This window comes from Salmo salar, chromosome 11 (assembly GCF_965601325.2).
Source record: "Salmo salar chromosome 11, fSalSal1, whole genome shotgun sequence".
Taxonomy (NCBI): domain Eukaryota; kingdom Metazoa; phylum Chordata; class Actinopteri; order Salmoniformes; family Salmonidae; genus Salmo; species Salmo salar.
The window spans coordinates 20,306,862-20,327,500 of record NC_138301.1 but is presented as its reverse complement, the minus strand read 5'-3'; the positions used below and the strand labels follow the sequence as shown (position 1 = coordinate 20,327,500).

At 48.2% G+C, this 20,639-nt stretch overlaps 1 protein-coding gene across 5 annotated transcripts in view; it reads left to right on the top strand.

Annotated features, from left to right (window-relative positions):
* Positions 1–20,639, top strand: part of LOC106562084 (uncharacterized) — a 205,556-nt gene that overhangs the window by 110,301 nt on the left and 74,616 nt on the right. For 4 of the 5 annotated variants that reach the window (XM_045689147.2, XM_045689149.2, XM_045689150.2 and 1 more), the window contains exons 8-13: positions 7,574–7,654; positions 8,461–8,544; positions 10,907–11,053; positions 16,330–16,413; positions 17,257–17,427; positions 18,783–18,857. In XM_045689147.2, the coding sequence (XP_045545103.2) occupies positions 7,574–7,654; positions 8,461–8,544; positions 10,907–11,053; positions 16,330–16,413; positions 17,257–17,427; positions 18,783–18,857 (642 nt within the window). The remainder of the gene's footprint in view (positions 1–7,573; positions 7,655–8,460; positions 8,545–10,906; positions 11,054–16,329; positions 16,414–17,256; positions 17,428–18,782; positions 18,858–20,639) is intronic. The other variant, XM_045689148.2, reaches the window with a different exon arrangement.

The following is a 20,639-nucleotide window of genomic DNA, read 5'->3' as shown; positions in this document are numbered from 1 at the left end:
TCAAGTGATCACACCCGCTGATAAGGAATGAGTTATTTTTATTTTTTTAAGTAGGAAAGAAAATCTGAGTTTTTTTCAAATTTAATACAGTGATTGCGAATTAAGTGTTTTCTTAGCTCGGCCTATCCCTTATTCAGTGATATTCTCTGTTTTTACAGACACACGTAACTAAATATGCATCATAAATTCCTGTTTCATATAGCAGAATCTGCTTTAAAAAAAACTACAAACAGCAGCAATATGGCTGCCAACACGTCCAAGCATTCCAAAGTCAATTCCATAGATAAAAACGGCTTCTGTAAGTATTTTGGGCCCAGACTTCCCAGCGGCTCCAGTTCAGTAATGCAGCTCTGTGAAGTAAAGTGATACTTGTAAACCCCCCTGGTTCCCTGAAGACTCGCTCTGGCCATCCCTGAGCTGGTGCTGGTGCACCTCACGAGGTGCTAGTGCACCTCTCTCTCTGCTGAAGGTTGAAATGCCGTCCACGCTGTGACGAATGGCAGGAAATCGGGAGGCGGCCATGACAGGCAGATTATGAGATCCCTCTGTCTACATGACTTAGCCTCTTAATCGTTAAACATGATTAAAGCAAACAAACGCAGCATTATTAGATTAGTCAGAAGGACATGGAGTCTTTGGCACTGATTATCTTTTCCTTTTTAATGAAATGCTGCTCCGAATTAACATTGCTTTGGCTAATTTGATTTAGCACTGCCCCAAGAATTGCCAGACAGCTCTGATTCAACTGCAGACTGTTTGAGATCCTTGTCAGGAGCTTAAGACCAAACAGCAATGCAAGACCAACATTTCCAGCATTTTACAAAGTTCAAGAGGCTGATTGAGTTACAGGCGCTGTATTCTAAATGACAGAAGGCTTTGGATGAGCTAGCCAGAGATAGTAGAATAGAGAAACTAGAGGGGGGGTAGAGGAAGTAGAGATGGGATAGAGAAACTAGAGATGGGATAGAGAAACTAGAGATGGGGTGGAGGAAGTAGAGATGGGATAGAGAAACTAGAGATGGGGTGGAGAATGTAGAGATGGGGTGGAGAAAGTAGAGATGGGGTGGATAAAGTAGAGATGGGGTGTAGGAAGTAGAGATGGGATAGAGAAACTAGAGATGGGGTGGAGAAAGTAGAGATGGGGTGGAGGAAGTAGAGGTGGGATAGAGAAACTAGAGATGGGATAGAGAAACTAGAGATGGGATAGAGAAACTAGAGATGGGGTGGAGGAAGTAGAGATGGGATAGAGAAACTAGAGATGGGGTGGAGGAAGTAGAGATGGGATAGAGAAACTAGAGATGGGGTGGAGGAAGTAGAGATGGGATAGAGAAACTAGAGATGGGATAGAGAAACTAGAGATGGGGTGGAGGAATTAGAGATGGGATAGAGAAACTAGAGATGGGGTGGGGGAATTAGAGATGGGATAGAGAAACTAGAGGTGGGGTGGAGAAACTAGAGATGGGATAGAGGAACTAGAGATGGGGTGAAGGAACTAGAGATGGGATAGAGAAACTAGAGATGGGATAGAGAAACTAGAGATGGGGTGGAGGAAGTAGAGATGGGATAGAGAAACTAGAGATGGGATAGAGGAACTAGAGATGGGGTGGAAGAACTAGAGATGGGATAGAGGAACTAGAGATGGGATAGAGAAACTAGAGATGGGGTGGAGGAACTAGAGATGGGGTGGAGAAACTAGAGATGGGATAGAGAAACTAGAGATGGGGTGGAGGAATTAGAGATGGGATAGAGAAACTAGAGATGGGGTGGGGGAATTAGAGATGGGATAGAGAAACTAGAGGTGGGGTGGAGAAACTAGAGATGGGATAGAGGAACTAGAGATGGGATAGAGAAACTAGAGATGGGATAGAGAAACTAGAGATGGGGTGGAGGAAGTAGAGATGGGATAGAGAAACTAGAGATGGGATAGAGGAACTAGAGATGGGGTGGAAGAAGTAGAGATGGGATAGAGAAACTAGAGATGGGGTGGAAGAACTAGAGATGGGATAGAGGAACTAGAGATGGGATAGAGGAACTAGAGATGGGGTGGAAGAACTAGAGATGGGGTGGAGGAAGTAGAGATGGGATAGAGAAACTAGAGATGGGGTGGAGGAACTAGAGATGGGGTGGAGGAAGTAGAGATGGGATAGAGAAACTAGAGATGGGGTGGAGGAAGTAGAGATGGGATAGAGGAACTAGAGATGGGGTGGAGGAACTAGAGATGGGGTGGAGGAAGTAGAGATGGGATAGAGGAACTAGAGATGGGGTGGAGGAACTAGAGATGGGGTGGAGGAAGTAGAGATGGGATAGAGAAACTAGAGATGGGGTGGAGGAACTAGAGATGGGGTGGAGGAAGTAGAGATGGGATAGAGAAACTAGAGATGGGGTGGAGGAAGTAGAGATGGGATAGAGAAACTAGAGATGGGATAGAGAAACTAGAGATGGGGTGGAGGAACTAGAGATGGGGTGGAGGAAGTAGAGATGGGATAGAGAAACTAGAGATGGGGTGGAGGAACTAGAGATGGGATAGAGAAACTAGAGATGGGGTGGAGGAAGTAGAGATGGGATAGAGAAACTAGAGATGGGGTGGAGGAACTAGAGATGGGATAGAGAAACTAGAGATGGGGTGGAGGAACTAGAGATGGGGTGGAGGAAGTAGAGATGGGATAGAGAAACTAGAGATGGGGTGGAGGAACTAGAGATGGGATAGAGAAACTAGAGATGGGATAGAGAAACTAGAGATGGGGTGGAGGAAGTAGAGATGGGATAGAGAAACTAGAGATGGGGTGGAGGAAGTAGAGATGGGGTGGAGGAACTAGAGATGGGATAGAGAAACTAGAGATGGGATAGAGGAACTAGAGATGGGATAGAGAAACTAGAGATGGGGTGGAGGAACTAGAGATGGGATAGAGAAACTAGAGATGGGATAGAGGAACTAGAGATGGGATAGAGAAACTAGAGATGGGGTGGAGGAACTAGAGATGGGATAGAGAAACTAGAGATGGGATAGAGGAACTAGAGATGGGGTGGAAGAAGTAGAGATGGGATAAATTTAGTTGAGTGTTAGTGTACCTGTGGCAGGAAGGATAAAGAAACTGAAACAGCAGGGAATCAGCTCAGCAAATCCAATGTATGTAATTTGGTTGTGTTTTTGTGTTTATGTTGTTGTGTATATGCGTGTGTGTGCATAATGCTAATCTGCAGTCCAGCAGAAGAGGAGCTCTGAGGTCCTGCTGGTGTGTAATTGGCAGCGGGTGCTGCATTGTTGTTCAGAATAATCCTGTCAGCATAATCCTCCTTTGTGGGGTTCATTAATTGCATTTAACATTGCATGCAATCTAGCTGATTCAGGGCCTGCCTTTGAGCCAGCCTCAGCCCCTCTCCCCACATAAAGCCTCTGTCACTTCAAAGGCTAAAGGGACTGGCCTAAGCGTGTTTTCAGATTTTTAAATTTACAGTGCTTTTTATCTGTGAGTTTTACAGCAGTATGGCCACATTGTGTCTGTGCTAAAATGAATTGAACAGGCAGGCAGCCTCTCGGTCGGAGCAGCTGCTGCAGACATTTGTGTCTGAGGAGGGATGTAGTGTTTTAATGGCCTGGTACACACACATGTGGCAGATCATTTTCTATTCTACTCCGCTCACAAAAGAGGAAGTAAAAACACTTTTTACAGAAACCCTTCCCCGGCTCTTGCATTCTATTTGGATAAATCGTGTTTCTACTCGGGTTCCTGCTCCTCCAGTATATTCCTCTGTATTGTGGAGAGAGAACCGCTCAGGCAGCCGAGTCTAGCCCAGCGTGGGATAGAAACACTGTTCTCTCACGCAGCCCTGCTTCTGAGTTACCCTCCTGTTCACTACAGCCTTTTTTATTTTCCTGAATGAAACTTTAAGAAATCCATTTATGGCGGCCTTCGCAGCCTTGGCTGTCAGACACACGGCCGCTTAAAACCAGAGGTCAGCCCCAGACTTGTTTAATAGCTACTCAGAGCACCTAAGCGAGTGTGTGTCTGCCCCGACTCGCAATAAATACTCATTGGATGGGCCCAGGTTTACCTTTCCCCTCCGGGCCCTTTTAAAGGGACACCTCTTACTTTCTGGCCCATCTTCTTCCTCCCCTCTCCCTCCCCAGTGAGCCTCTACCCAGGTCGGATGGAATAGTTGGGGTGGTGGACTGTGAAGCTGTTGCACTTGTTTGGGTAACGTGAAGTCTTGGGGAAGACTATAAGAGCTACCTCTTTCTGTTGGGGTCTGCTGTTGGTTAGTATTGGTCAGTATTGGGTTGGGGACCCGGGTTGGTCCGTCCAGGGCTTAGTTTGTCTGTGCATCCTGTATGGAGGAGCATCAGCATCTCTCCTCTCTGTGGACATGACATCTGCTGGAGACCGAGATGGTGCCCAGCTCACATTCCCATGAATACATTCATAAATGTACTATTGTCCTGCATGTATTACTGCCCAAGTGGAGAATGATGAGCAGTACTGTGGACTCCTCACCCAGGCCACCCCCAGAGAGAAAGGAAGGGAGAATAAGAAGGGAGACTGGGAGAGATCGAGAGAAAGATTGAGAAGGAGTGAGGGTAGTGAGAGAGACAGATAGAGGGAGAGGCGGAGAGAGGTCGTCAGAGAGTGACGCAGAGGAATGAGATGTATAGAGACAGGGAGAGGGCAGTTGGTGAGACAGAGAGGAGTGCGGTGAGACAGAGAGGACTGAGATAGATAGAGACAGAGGCGGGGTGATAAAGAGCTCTCCCCTCCACCTGTGAGCTGAGGCAGTAAAGGGCCTCTCTCAGGCAGAGCAGCCCCATCACTCTCTGCCAGACGAGGGGCTTGTTCTGTGTAGAGTGCCACCAGGGACCGCTGGGCTGCGCCTATAAACTTAATGAAGTTTGACTGAACTCATCAGCTTCTGAGAGCTAGAATCCCAGAGACTAGGAAACCAGATGCAGGGGGCACCTGAAATTTTCGAATGAAGAGGCTCACTTGGAGGTCATTACTGTGGTACAGGAAGTATCTATGGATGGGGGGGTGGACAGGGGCGGCCCATCTGCTTTGCCCCCCACACCCCACCCATGATGACCCTGATGGCACACACACATCTGGGGCGGCAGGTAGCCTAGCGGTTAAGAGCATTGGGCCAGTAAACGAAAGGTCGCTGGTTCGAATCCCCAAGCCGACTAGGTGATCTGTCTATGTGCCCTTGAGCAAGGCACGTAACCCTTAAACCCCCGTAAAACAACACGTTTCACTGCACCTATCCGGTGTATGTGACAATAAAACATATCTTTTTTACACACTTGCGATCCAGCTCTTCCCAAATGAGACAGAGATGCTGTTGTTGTCCCTTGCAGGAGGAGAACCTGAAAAATACATTTTAACTAGCCTATGGCCTTTTGTTTATTAGATTTCCTCATTTCCTGCGTCCTCTCTCCTGCGTCCTCTCTCCTGCGTCCTCTCTCCTGCGTCCTCTCTCCTGCGTCCTCTCTCCTCCGTCCTCTCGACTCTTTTTGAAAAAGGTCAAAGGTAATCGAGGCGAGTCGCTGAGGAAAGTGAACGTGGATTGAAATGCGTTTGTGTGAAATGAGATGGTCCTTCTCCACTCATGCCTCAATAGGCAAATGACGTTTACAGGGGTGGATAAATGTGTAAAGTGATCAAAACAAGTTGAGTTAGTTGTGCAATACATTTTATAAGTAAAACAATAAGTAGCATATTGTTTTTAAAGCTGATTCAAAGGGAGGGGGTGTGGCAGATGACAAAACATTCTGAGGTAGGATACACGGGTATCCTCGATGAAAGGTGTCTATCGAGGAGGGGAGGACATTTCCGTTTGCCTACTAACGAAATTACACACTCCTCGACCACTTATCGGTTTCAGGGTCACGGAGGAGAGAGGACGTTGGACGATTTTTTGCCAAAACGAGAATTTATAGCTGAGAATATATGTCTTTTGGCAAATAAACTATCCGTTTTCATGTTTTTACATGTATTACCCTACTGTTGTCTAGACTGTGTTTATCAGCCTCCACTGTGTTCTGTGTAGCGTATGTCACACAGACATACATGTGAGATTATTGATATGAGTATTTGTCTGGTTTGTTCCTGTGTGTCTGTTTCTCATCTATGCTTTAATTCAGTTCTTTGAGGCATATCCGTCTCTCTCTTTTTTCTTCTCTTTCCCCCGTCTCTGCCTGGTGGCAGGAGGGAACTTGCCATGCATTTCACGTCCAACTCAGAGTGTGTTGCTATGGTGGTTGCTAGGGATTTAGCCTAGAGTGACGTGAAAAGTCTGAATATTAAAGGTGTCCTTCTGATGCAGTGCTGTTTGAAGCTGTGAGGAATGAGCAATCACCTCTGAGAGACTTTTTTGTCTCTCTCTTTGGAATATCAGGATGATTTTCAAACACACACCAAAGGATGGTCTGCAGAAAAAGATGCCACAGGAAGAAAAAGATAAACAACAGAATGATTGGTTGTTCATTAATTTCCACATGTCTATGCATCTCTAACATCACGCTGCTCATACTAAACAGTGTGTACCATCTCATCTGTGTGAAAGCAGCCAGTTGTGTATAAATGACCAAGGACAGCAGATTCTCCACATTCTTGTAAAATAGCAGAGGTCCTAATGTGCTTTCCTCACATCTCTAATGCACTGAGTCTCTGAAGGCGACGGCCCGTGATTGTGTGCTTGCTGGGAGAATGTCCTTGGTAGTTGGAGGTTAGGATATAATTGAGGATGTAGAAGTGGAGGCTGAGAACCGGGTGGGGTGGGTGGTGGGGTGGGTGGTGGGGGTGCATTGTAAACAGGGTTAAAGGCTCTCAGCATTAGCTAACTGGGCTCCACACTGTAGACGCTAATGTGGTGGCAAACGTCTCCGGCATGGAGAGCAGATCAAGTGTCCCCATCCCCGCCAGCTTTCATGAACTCAACTTAACTTTCTGTCTTCACAATGAAGGAATGCTCATAAAATACATGTTTCCCGGTTACTCATGGTCTGACTAGAAGATGGGTTTTCCAGCACCAGGCAGTACTCTCCGTCTCTGTTTAACTGTCGTCCTTCTCAGCCATCAACTGGCTGTCCAAACCACACTGTCTGTCTGTCTGTCTGTCTGTCTGTCTGTCTGTCTGTCTGTCTGTCTGTCTGTCTGTCTGTCTGTCTGTCTGTCTGTCTGTCTGTCTGTCTGTCTGTCTGTCTGTCTGTCTGTCTGTCTGTCTGTCTGTCATGTACTACTGAGTGTCTGTCAGTCCTGATATGGTAGGACTGGTGTTATTATTACGCAATAAGGCCCGAGGGAGTGTGGTATATGGCCAGTATATCACAGCTAAGGGATGTTCTTATGCACGGCGCAACGCGGAGTGCCTGGATACAGCCCTTAGCCGTGGTATACTGGCCATATAACACACCCCCTCGTGCCTTATTGCTATTATAAACTGGTTACCAATGTAATTAGAGCAGTAAAAATAATTTGTTGTCATACCCGTGGTATACGTCTGATATATACCCAATTTATAATGAGAATTAGATATCACACTCTGAAGTCACAACAACCATATTCTGTTAATTATTTTCCAGGGGAGTACTACTGACCCGACAGGGTCCAGTCCAGTCCCACATCTTACAGAACAGAGGAGCAGAGAACTGCTGAAGACTGAGGTAGTCACACCCATGTAGCAATAATCACCCAATAAAGTCCCAGTGTCCCCCATACATGACCAAAATGCAATGTACACCATGAAGTAATCTAGTCTTTCCATTGTACTGATGTTGTCCAATAACCTGTTGATTGGAAACCAGACCCTTAACTATTGATGATTTACTAGTAATGTTATCGTAGTGCGTGCCATGGTGTCTCTGGGATTGTGTGTATTTGAGTATGTGTCTCTGTGGTTGTGTGTGTGTTTGAGTATGTGTCTCTGTGGTTGTGTGTGTGTTTGAGTATGTGTCTCTGTGGTTGTGTGTGTGTTTGAGAATGTGTCTCTGTGGTTGTGTGTGTGTAGCTGTGTGTGACTGCATGGGGTCCAGGCTTATTTAGCAGGCAGATCAATAGCAGGCTAAATGGTAATGACCGGTCCCCAACTCAGAGCTCAAGGCCTGGGGAGAGAAGGACCTGCTCTACCCTGTCCGTCGCCCTCCACCTTCCTCCATCCCACCCTCCCCTCCCAGTCTGCAGCCACAGCAGCCGTCACACAACCTCAGGCAGCCTAGTTAGCCCTGGATAAAAAGAGCTAGAACCCACGATCAATAGTGTTAGTCTTGTCTGCCTAATTGCTCATTGGTTGACATTGGTGCCAGGCTATATGTAAGTGCATGTTCTCTGAGTGATCGTCTGGCTTTGCCTCTCTCTATCCCACCTCACGCCTAGTGTTGGGTTCACACTCTGCCCCTCTCTCCTCTCCTCGCCTCTGTTCACCCACGTTCGGGATGGGAAAACCTGACCCGTTGGGCTGGCTGCATCCCAGTTATCACGTCGGGACGCAACCATCCAGAGGCTCCGGCGAGATGTGCTGCTCTCCAGCCAGGCCCGCGACTCCCAGTCTGCTCAGGTAAATATCCAGCTAGGATTAATGACCAGCACCAAGATTAGCCAGTCATTTGCAGCGCCAGCTATTCCAATCAGCGCCAGGAAATCAGATGGGCTCGTTTTGGCATTCTGAGCAGTTTGTTATGTGATCCTACGCAGACGTATATGGCCAGGAAGCCGGCTGTGGAGAGGGCACTATTGATTGGACTCATTGTGAATTACGTGAATAGATAAATGCGTGAGAGTGCATATATATAACGGTATTACTCATTCAGGTCCAAATGGAAAATATGAAAGATTTCTGCTTGAATAAGTATGAAATATGTCTCTATCAGCACTGTCTAACTAGGGCATCCGCAGCGTTGGTTATTTGACATGATAATTAGGAAAGCGTGTTTCTCTTTCCCTCTGATGTGATGATAGTGCTCCTCTGTCTGGGATTTAAATGTGCTATTGATCAGTGTGAGGCTCAGGAGCTGAAATCATAACAGTGCTACAGCCCAGCGCACTTGCATACATTTCTACCTTTTGTTTTTACTTCTTGTTAAAACAAATATTTAAACTTCACCCCCCCCCCCAAAAAATATACTGTTATCTGTTATCTGTACCGCTTAACATACGAAGCGCATTTTGTGTTCCTACTCTCTGTTTTTCTCCAGTTGTAGTGTGCTAATGTCATGATTTAAATGAAGTATTGATCAGTTTAGGAGGGGAGAATAGAGAGAGGGAGCGATTGTGAGAGAAAGAAAGCAAGAGCAGGGTTATCGGCGTGGATCGCACACAGAAAGAGAGAGCTAAAGGGATGAGCCAGGTTTTTGGTGGGATTCTGTGGAAACGATTCCTATATCAGTGCTACTTTCTAATTGAGGAATAAGCAGCAGTCACCTCATCAGGCTTTCCAAGAGGGAGATAGGTGGAGGCAGCCATGATGCTTTTCAACAGAGAAAGAAGGGGAGAAACGCCCGCGCGGGTCCTGTTCTGGGCGGATTTGTGGATTATCTCTCAGCCTCTATGCAGATGTTTGATTAATGGGTCGTCCTGGGACTCGTCTGGGACTCCATCTTGTCTGTTTTCCTTTCCTCCTCCTCTTGCTGCTGTTGTGATGAGCTACCACCATCACCATCACACATACAGAAACAGGACTATGTCTCTGTCTCTGACCAACTGGACCAGTACCTGCATGGGTCTTTCCTTTCCCTCCTTCTCTCTCTCTTTCTATCCCACTCTCCCTACTTTCCCTCCTCCCTCCCTTCTCCCTCTCTCTCTCTCTAATATGATTTAGCAGGTGACTGTGTTGTGTTAATTAGAGGTAGTTTATTAGAGTTAGTGCTGTGTTGGCGTGCTGGGCCAGCCCACTGGCCAGCCTTCTGCTGGTGTCAGACTGGGATCAGAGGTATCCCTCACTGGTCCAGTAGTTTGTTTGGTTACATGTTGATGGTAAAAACACTAGACATTCTTAGAAAAAAGGGTTCCAAAAAGGTTCTTCGGCTGTCCCCATAGGAGAACCCTTTTTTGGTTTCAGGTAGAACCCTCTGTGGAAAGGGTTCTTCATGGAACCCAAAAGGGTTCTACCTGGAACCAAAAAAGTTATTTAAAGGGTTCTCCTTTGGGGACAGCCGAGGGAAGCCTTTTAGGTTCTAGGAATCCTGTCCAGTGATTATTACAATGATTTCAAATGTTGTTTTTAGTTGTTCTGCTGTTATAAGTTGTTTTACATTCTATAATGAATTCTACTGTTGCTCGTATTATAATGATTATATCCTTTTTCTTCATTTAATGACACTTCAGCAGTTGGTTGTCAATGCATTAACTGCGTATGAGTAACATTGTGGTATTCATATGTAAACATACATGTAGTCTGTTATCGTGTGTGTTGACACTCACTGACGCAGACCTCCGCTTCTAGGAGATACCGTTGAAATTGAACAGGTATTTGATTAGTTAAGATTGGACATTCAGATTAGTTCCATGGTAATTATTCTTTATTGACCCATCATTGACCCGTTGTTATTGTTCAGAATAAGAACTGGACAATCTCTCACCATCAGTACTCGTTTTGGGTTTGAACAATGCATAAATGGCAACCATTTCAATACGGTAGGTTGTATTCGTCAGATAGATTTTTTTGCTCTTATTTAATTCATCCAGGCGCTTTCTTACTCATCAGAGGCAGGCGGTTTGAGGCGGATCTCAGGGCTGGTGTTGGGAGAGCAGTCCTGGGATTCAGGGTGTCTGGACCTGGGCAGCTGCTGGTTCTGATCTGGGATCCACAATGTAGCCCTGTCTCAGATAGACAGGCAGGCAGAGCCAAGAGGAAAGGAGAGGCTCTTTGTACTGGATTGATTTTCTCCTCTGCCGCCCTGCCTTCTTTTGTGGTTCGATAGCTGGATGTCCATGGGCAGAGGATCTCTCAGCTGCAGACGGAGCTACAGGAGAGCCAACTGGAGCTCCAGAGGGGACACAGCCGAAGAGAGCAGCAGCAGAGGGACCTGCAGACCCAGACACAGCAGGCAGAGGAGCTCCACACTCAGGTAGCGAACTCACTGCTAGGCCCAGGCCTCTCAGGCCTTCTCTCCCTGTTAGCTCTTGTTCAGTGATGATGCTTTGTGTCTACAGTTCTTTGAATGTGTGTGTTGGGTGTCCGTTCACTAGTGCACTGTCAAGAACCAACAAATTATTGACCCCAGAAATATAATCCAAATGTGTTTGAAAAATGTAGACTAACTCATCATGCATTGCGTGTCCACTTTTTTGTGTCTTTATCATTTAAATGTGTTTTCTATAGAAAGCATCATAAGCATCTGTTGCCGAATGTAAAGTAGCCTGGTATTCATATTGATGGGTTGTAATTAGCTAAACTGTGAAAGTGCGTCATCTTATAGAGGAGTGTATCTGTTGACCATAAAATAACTCATCCTTTAGAAACTTGAAGATGTCTCACTTTCTAGCAAAACTATATAGTCAGGGTGTTACGGCTCTCGTTGGTGGTAGGAGAGTAGACCAAAGCGCAGCGTGGTAAGTGTTCATAATTTATTATATATAACGAAACACTTTAACAAAGAAACAAAACGAAAGCCAACAGTTCTGTCAGGTCACTGATAACAAAACAGAAAACAACTACCCCCAAACACCGGTGGGAAAAGGCTACCTAAGTATGGTTCCCAATCAGAGACAACGATAGACAGCTGCCTCTGATTGGAAACCATTACCTGGCCAAAACATAGAAATATAATGACATGGATCATCGCCGGAGGCTCTGAACTGCCGACCGCCGCTGAAGACTCTGGACTGCAGGCCGCCGCTGAAGACTATGGAATGCAGGCCGCCGCTGAAGACTCTGGACTGCAGGCCGCCGCTGAAGACTCTGGACTGCAGGCCGCCGCTGAAGACTCTGGGCTGCAGGCCGCCGCTGAAGACTCTGGGCTGCAGGCCGTCGCTGAAGACTCTGGGCTGCAGGCCGTCGCTGAAGACTCTGGGCTGCAGGCCGCCGCTGAAGACTCTGGGCTGCAGGCCGTCGCTGAAGACTCTGGGCTGCAAGCCGTCGCTGAAGACTCTGGGCTGCAGGCCGTCGCTGAAGACTCTGGGCTGCAGGCCGTCGCTGAAGACTCTGGGCTGCAGGCCGTCGCTGAAGACTCTCGCTGAAGACTCCGGGCTGCAGACCGTCGCTGAAGACTCCGGACTGCTGACCGTCGCTGGAGACTCCGGACTGCAGACCGTACCTGGAGGCTCCAGACTGGGGACCGTCGCTGGATGCTCCGGACTGGGGGACATCTCAGGAGGTTCCAGACTGTAGGCCGTCTCAGGATGTTCCGGACTGTAGACCGTTTCAGGAGGCTCCGTGCCATGGATCATCACTACAGGTTCCACGCCATGGATCATCACTGGAGGCTTCTTGCCATGGATCATCACTGGAGGCTCCGTGTCATGGATCATCACTGGAGGCTTCATGCCATGGATTCTCACAGGAGGCTCCGGGCCATGGATTATCATTGGAGGCTTCGTGCCATGGATCATCCCTACAGGCTCCGGGCCATGGATCATCACTGGAGGCTTTGTGCCATGGATCATCCCTACAGGCTTCGGGCCATGGATCATCACTGGAGGCTTTGTGCCATGAATTATCACTGGAGGCTCCGGACCATGGATCATCACCGGAGGCTTCGTGCCATGGATCATCACTGGAAGCTTCGGACCATAGATCATCACTGGAGGCTTCTTACGTGGAGCCTGAACAGGTCTCACCAGGCTGGGGAGACGCACTAGAGACTGGGTGCGCAGAGCAGGCACAGGGTATACTGGGCCGTGGAGGCGCACTGGAGGTCTGGAGCTTAGGGCTGGCACAACCCGTCCTGGCTGTATGCTTACTTTAGCCCGGCAAGTGCGGGGCGCGGGCACAGGACGAACTGAGCTGTGCAGGCGCACTGGCGACACAGTGCGTCGAACAGGCGCAGGATATACTGGGCCGTGGAGGCGCACTGGAGGTCTGGAGCGTATGGCTGGCACAACCCGTCCTGGCTGGATGTTTACTTTAGCCCGGCAAGGGCGGAGCACTGGCACAGGACGAACTGGTTTGTGCTGGTGTGGTACCGTGCATAGAGCTGGCGCAGGATAACCTGGGCCGAAGAGACGCACTGGAGACCAGGAACACTGAGCCGGCACAATTCTTCCTGGCTGAATGCTAACTCTAGCACGGCAACTGCGGGAAGCTTGCACCGAGCGCACCGGGCTGTAGCTGCGCACTGGCGACAGTGCGCATCCCCGCATAACACGGTGCTTGCTTGGTCACTCGCTCCCCACGGTAAGCACGGGGAGTTGGCTCAGGTTTCAACCCCGACTTCGCCAATCTCCCCGTGTGCCCCCCGATGCCTCTCTGGCTTCCGTCGTTGGGCTAGCTCCTCGTAATGTCGCCGTTCCGCTTGCGCCGTCTCCACCTGCTTCCATGGCAGGGTCTTATCCCCTGCCATTACCTCCTCCCAGGTCCAGGACGTTCTCCATTCTCTCTTCTCCCGAGCCCAGGATCCCTGCTCCTCCTGGGCACGCTGCTTGGTCCGTTTTTAGTGGGTAGTTCTGTTAGAAGAATGGAACCAAAGCGCAGCTTGGTAAGTGTTCATAATTTATTATATATAACGAAACACTTTAACAAAGAAACAAAACGAAAGCCAACAGTTCTGTCAGGTCACTGATAACAAAACAGAAAACAACTATCCCCAAACACAGGTGGGGAAAGGCTGCCTAAGTATGGTTCCCAATCAGAGACAACGATAGACAGCTGCCTCTGATTGGAAACCATACCAGGCCAAAACATAGAAATATAATGACATAGAATGCCCACCCCACACCCTGACCTAACAAAATAGAGAAATAAACCGTCTCTCTCAGGTCAGGGCGTGACACAGGGTACATATGCCTAGGTTAGATCTGCCCAATGATCCAATAGCAGCATAATGGGCGATAATCCTCCATGTTGATGGGGAGGCACAACATCCTGTCCTATGGACCAAAGTGCCATAGCGGGACAGCCCTGTATTGGTTCCATTAGTACAGTTGTGCTATCTGATGCTGGGTCGTGGCCTGGGAACATGTGCTGAGCAGCTGGCCCTGTCTGTGTCTGTGTCTGCCTCTGGCCCAGACCACCTCTCTCCTCTCTGCAGTCTAACTGGCAGGCCAGGAAACATGAGTCAGAGCAGGATGACTATGTTGTTTACTACAGAGAACTGGGGGGGATGAGGAGCCTGTCTGTCAGACTGACAGACAGACAGACAGACAGACAGACAGACACACACAGACAGACAGACAGGTAGATAGTCAGACATGCACACAATAAGGCAGACCAGACAGACATGTAGAAAAATAGACATACATAAATATACAGTAGTTAGATACTTTTTTTCTCTATATTTTTTACCACTTTTTCGCCCCAATTTTGTGATATCCAATTGGTAGTTACAGTCTTGTCCCATCGCTGCAACTCCCGTTCAGACTCGGGAGAGATGAAGGTCGAGAGCCGTGCGTCCCCTGAAACACAACCCAACCAAGCCGCACTGCTTCTTGACACACTGCTTGCTTAACCCGGAAGCCAGCCGCATCAATGTGTCGGAGGGAACACTGTACACCTGGCGACCGTGTCAGCGTGTATTGCGCACGGAAGGAACCAGGATCTCTAGTGGCACAGCTAGCACTGCGATGCAGTGCCTTAGACCACTGCACCACTCGGGAGGCCTGAGTAGTTAGATACTTAAACAGTTATACATTCCGGTAAACACAGGTCAGTGTTGTGATGCTCAGCTGAAGGAGATCTCTAGCTGTTGCTGGCCTCCCCTCCTGGAGAAAACTGCAAACCAATCAGATTCAGAGCCAATGCTGGCTGTCAGCGCCTGTGTCACCTGTCGCTAGGTCTCTAGGCAGACTCTCTGCCTTGAGCTGGAGGGATCCACAGCAGCGATCTGCTCTACATGCCTGATGGGAGATCTCATTCACACTTGTCACTCTATCAATGACTGCACCTTTCCCTGAGCACTCTGCCTTTATCTCCCCCTTCTGTCTTTATAGAATGAAAGGAATGAGTCAGTTTATTTTTCTTCATAGCATAACTGTAGCCTCCTGTAACTGTACAGTCATGACTAGATCTGATGTTTACATCAGATATGTCCAATTAATGGATGCTGTGTATTGATATATTAAGATCCAAGTGCTCCGGACACCAATTGGGCATAATGCTAAAGTTACTACCAGCCTATTTCCTCCATGTGCTATCAGTGTCCATTAATCTATCCTAACTCCCTGTGTGTTTCATTCCAGCCCCTCCATGACTCAGATAGTCATTATCACCGCTGTGTCACCCACCTTTAATTTAAAGGCCATTTTCTACTCTCCATAATGACGTGTCACTGTCCTTTCTCCCTAGATTGAGTAGATTTGAATGCGGTGACTCTGGTCCCTGTCCATATTAGTCATACAAGCTTCTGCCTAACCTGAAAAAAGTTCACTCATAGGCGGCGCTCAAGTTTTTAAGTTTGGGGAAACACAATTTGACCATAAAAATGCAAACAGATCAATATAAACAACGTTTTCTGATCCATATAATAGGCCTATGAGAAGGGGAGACGTCCATCTAAACTGGGGGAGGGAATAACAAACTTTCAAGTGGCACTGAGCCAGCAATGATAAAGAGTGAATATGCAGACTCACCATGGGGATATGGTCGATGCTCTCCGCTGGTGCCAATGAGATAGGCTACTGTTCGCTCAATGACAATTTGGATAACTAAAAGACAGATTAGAGTGTTTTCATTGTCTTCTCTCTATGGCAATAGCCATTTGCTTTCCAAAATATGTTTTCCCACAATTGTATTTTGAAATATTGCGATATGCCTGGCTGGGCTTCTCTACTTTTCAGTGACAGTCTCAACTCAACAGTCATCTATTTGGAATTTAATGCTCGTTGCCCAAATTGCGGGCACTTCCGACTGTATGCAATGCGATTTAAAGAATGGAATGATCCCCTGTGGCCAAATTGCGCTTTCTCGTGTAGTAGCCTATTTATTTCTGTAAAGACAGGAGTAGCCTAATTAGGCTATATAATGACACTACCAATTTACTTTCGCAGTGTATGAGTTCACTCTTGCAGTTTCCACAGAAGCTTTGGTAACAGCAGTGTTACTGTAAGAAATAATGAAATGCTGCATTGAATAGTGTGGATATATATTTACCGTATTCCAGTGTTTGTTCAGAGACAAGTAGACCTCGTTTAGGCTGCAGTACTGTAGTATTCCTCCCTCTCTGACATCCTGTCTCTTTTGTCCCCCTAGCTGGCTGAGGTCAAAGGGCGTCTTGTGCAGGTGGAGGGAGAAAATGAGGCACTCATGGGATATAAGCTGGAGCAGGGAGCTGAGGTCAGACTGGGTGCCTGTCGTGGTTCACAGTGACTGGAGTCCACCACTATTGCAATACACACACTAGCGGAAACACTTTCATAACCCAAAGTCCATCATCAGCAACAATACACGCTGATTCACACCCGGATTCATATTGTCCTCCGTAACAAAAATCTCTCCACAGTCTTGGAGACTTCCATATACTAAGTCCATCTCTGTTGACAATGGAGACCTTGATGCTCACATTCACAGTACTGTATACTCTGGAGTCTCTGCCTGTTATAATGTCTCTGTAAGATGTTGTTTATTACCATTGAGAGTCTGCTCATATCCATGCCTACATAATGTGAGTGTGCAAATGTGTGTGTGTGTACATGCGGTTGTGTGCATGCTTGTATGCAAGTTTGTGTCTTTCCATGGTCTCTTCCTCTCAGAGACCCACTCCTTCTCCATTAACCTGGGCAGACAGACAGACAGACAGCGATTCCCACTCAGGAAACTGTGCTCTCCCCTGGGACTAGGGGAATATGGATGAGTTAAACATAGACATGGCTCAGGGGCTGGGTGGATATGGGCTCTGTTAGTGCTGGGAATGAGGATGTATAATGAGAGGGAAATGAGAGCCACTCTTACCTGATTGCCATGGATTCCCCTCCAGTATTAGTGGAGACTGGCCAGCCTACTGTCCCACTGGGAGAAGATGGAGCTGTGACCTAATGTTGCGCTAACCTTATAGTAATGTCCTGTGTGTGTGTGTGTGTGTGTGTGTGTGTGTGTGGTGTGTGTGTGTGTGTGTGTGTGTGTGTGTGTGTGTGTGTGTGTGTGTGTGTGTGTGTGTGTGTGTGTGCATGGACTCTGCAGGTGGAAAGGCTGGCAGCCCTGGTGTGTTCTCTGCAGAGCTCTGCCATGGACAGAGAGGGCACAGAGAGTGTCCAGGCCGGGCGGAGGTGTGTGGACCTGGAGGGGGAGCTGACAGAGACCCGTGCCCAGCTCACGGAGTGCCAGGACAGGCTACAGGAAGCCAGGAGGAGGGTGAGACCACCATGCTATAAACCATCAACCCAGCTGTACAGATAGAAACATACAGACACACAGGCACTACCACTCTGTAAGATAATGTCTTGTTGACCTGACTGTTATGCTCATTGAGTCTACTTCAGTTCTAGTCTTACCATCTCACCCACAGTGAGATACTTGATGTCAGTGCTTATTGGGTATAGTGGATTACTCCTAGAGTACATGCCATTGTAAAGGCAGCTACGCTCATGTTGAAGAAGCTGGAATTGTGTTTTCCGTGGCTCAGAACCTTGTTCAAAAGCCTCCCGCTGATCCAGCCTCTCCATGTGAGATAGTGGAAGTCCGGCACATTTCCTCTAGTGCTCAGCATACAGCCAGAGCCTTTATCTGAACACAATTAGTCATTTTCCCAGGCCTCTGCACTCTGCAGGCTCTCCCACTGTAATTTCTCTACATTTCCCTGTAACCTTTAGTAGTGGGATTTGAGTCCACCATGAGCCCCAGCTCCTCTGCCCAGGCATCCATTACAGCTCTCCAGGACAGCAGTATTAATCCACCTGATGCCATACCAGCCGTGCTCCTCACATGGAAATGAAGCTGCCTCACTGCTGCTTTATTACTGTTCACAGGAGGCTATGGAAGAAAGTGTGTGTGTGTGTGTGTGTGTGTGTGTGTGTGTGTGTGTGTGTGTGGTGTGTGTGTGTGTGTGTGTGTGTGTGTGTGTGTGTGTGTGTGTGTGTGTGTGTGTGTGTGTGTGTGTGTGTGTGTGTGTGTGTGTGTGTGTGAGATTTGTCTGCTCTCTCTCCATGTCACCTTTGTTGACTTTGTCTCTCTTGTCTCCGGCTCTGTGCTCTCTGCTTTAATGACGCATATATCCTATCTTCAGTCACTGCTTAATCCCAGCAGTGCTGGCTCAGGAACAGATTACTGCTCCCAGACATGAGAGAAGTAAAGAGCAGGGAGGGAGAGAAAGAGAGAGAGACACCTCAATGAGACGATCCACAGGGAGACAGAGGGGTCCAGCACATGTATGTGGAAGTGCACATGCCCACAACCCTGTCTCAGACAGAAAATTATTTTAAAAACTCCTTCCACTGCTTTTGTTCATCCTCATTTGCCACGATGGACTCTGTGTACAGCCAGAGAACCATGTCCAGGTTCACACCAACAGTCTCTCAGAGTATGCAGTGGGTTTCAGGATGGACTTTTCCATGTTAGGATGAATCACCTTACTCAATGCCCTCTCTATCTACCAATGTCTATCTCACCTCTAGCTCCTTTATGAGCTCAAACTGCATGTTTCTCCCCCTCTCTCTTTTCCTCCGTCTCCCCCTCTCTCTCTTCCTCCCTTTCTCCCCCTCTCTCTCCAGGCTGAGGAGCAGACCCAGAAGTTCCAGGCCAAGGTGTCTAGTCTGAAGAGCCAGCATGGCTGTGTTAGTCAGCAGGTACACAGGCAATGTGACAGACCCAATCCTAACCCTTTCCCCCTTGATTCCTCACACCCTACCCATACCCCATCCCTACCACACCCTTCTCTTACCATCCCTACCACACCCTGCTGTTACCATCACTACCACACCGTGCTGTTACCAGCCCTACCACACCCTGCTGTTACCATCACTACCTCACCCTGCTGTTACCATCACTACCACACCCTGCTATTACCATCACTACCTCACCCTGTTGTTACCATCCCTACCACACCCTGTTGTTACCATCCCTACCACACCCTGCTGTTACCATCCCTACCTCACCCTGTTGTTACCATCCCTACCTCACCCTGCTGTTACCATCACTACCACACCCTGCTATTACCATCACTACCTCACCCTGTTGTTACCATCCCTACCCCCCTGCGACCACCCTCCCCCCGTTGTTACCATCCCTACCACACCCTGCTGTTACCATCCCTACCTCACCCTGCTGTTACCATCCCTACCACACCTTGCTGTTACCATCCCTACCACACCATGTTGTTACCATCACTACCTCACCCTGCTGTTACCAGCCCTACCTCACCCTGCTGTTACCATCACTACCACACACTATTGTTACCAACCCTACCACACCCTGTTGTTACCATCCCTACCACACACTGTTGTTACCATTCCTACCACACCCTGTTGTTACCATCCCTACCACACCCTGTTGTTACCATCCCTACCACACACTGTTGTTACCATCCCTACCTCACCATGCTGTTACCATCCCTACCACACCCTGCTGTTACCATCCCTACTACACCCTGCTGTTACCATCACTACCAAACCCTGCTGTTACCATCCCTACCACATACTGTTGTTACCATCCCTACCACACCCTGCTGTTACCATCCCTACCAAACCCTGCTGTTACCATCCCTACCACACCCTGTTGTTACCATCCCTACCTCACCCTGCTGTTACCAACCCTACCTCACCCTGTTGTTACCATCCTTACCACACCCTGTTGTTACCAACCCTACCACACCCTTTTGTTACCATCCCTACCACACACTGTTGTTACCATCCCTACCACACCCTGTTGTTACCAGCCCTACCACACCCTGCTGTTACCAGCCCTACCACACCCTGCTGTTACCATCACTACCACACCCTGCTGTTACCAACCCTACCTCACTATGCTGTTACCATCACTACCACACACTGTTGTTACCATCCCTACCACACCCTGTTGTTACCATCCCTACCACACACTGTTGTTACCATCCCTACCTCACCCTGCTGTTACCAGCCCTACCTCACCCTGCTGTTACCATCACTACCACACACTATTGTTACCAACCCTACCACACCCTGTTGTTACCATCCCTACCACACACTGTTGTTACCATCCCTACCACACCCTGTTGTTACCATCCCTACCACACACTGTTGTTACCATCCCTACCTCACCCTGCTGTTACCATCCCTACCACACCCTGCTGTTACCATCCCTACTACACCCTGCTGTTACCATCACTACCAAACCCTGCTGTTACCATCCCTACCACATACTGTTGTTACCATCCCTACCACACCCTGCTGTTACCATCCCTACCAAACCCTGCTGTTACCATCCCTACCACACCCTGTTGTTACCATCCCTACCTCACCCTGCTGTTACCAACCCTACCTCACCCTGTTGTTACCATCCTTACCACACCCTGTTGTTACCAACCCTACCACACCCTGTTGTTACCATCCCTACCACACACTGTTGTTACCATCCCTACCACACCCTGTTGT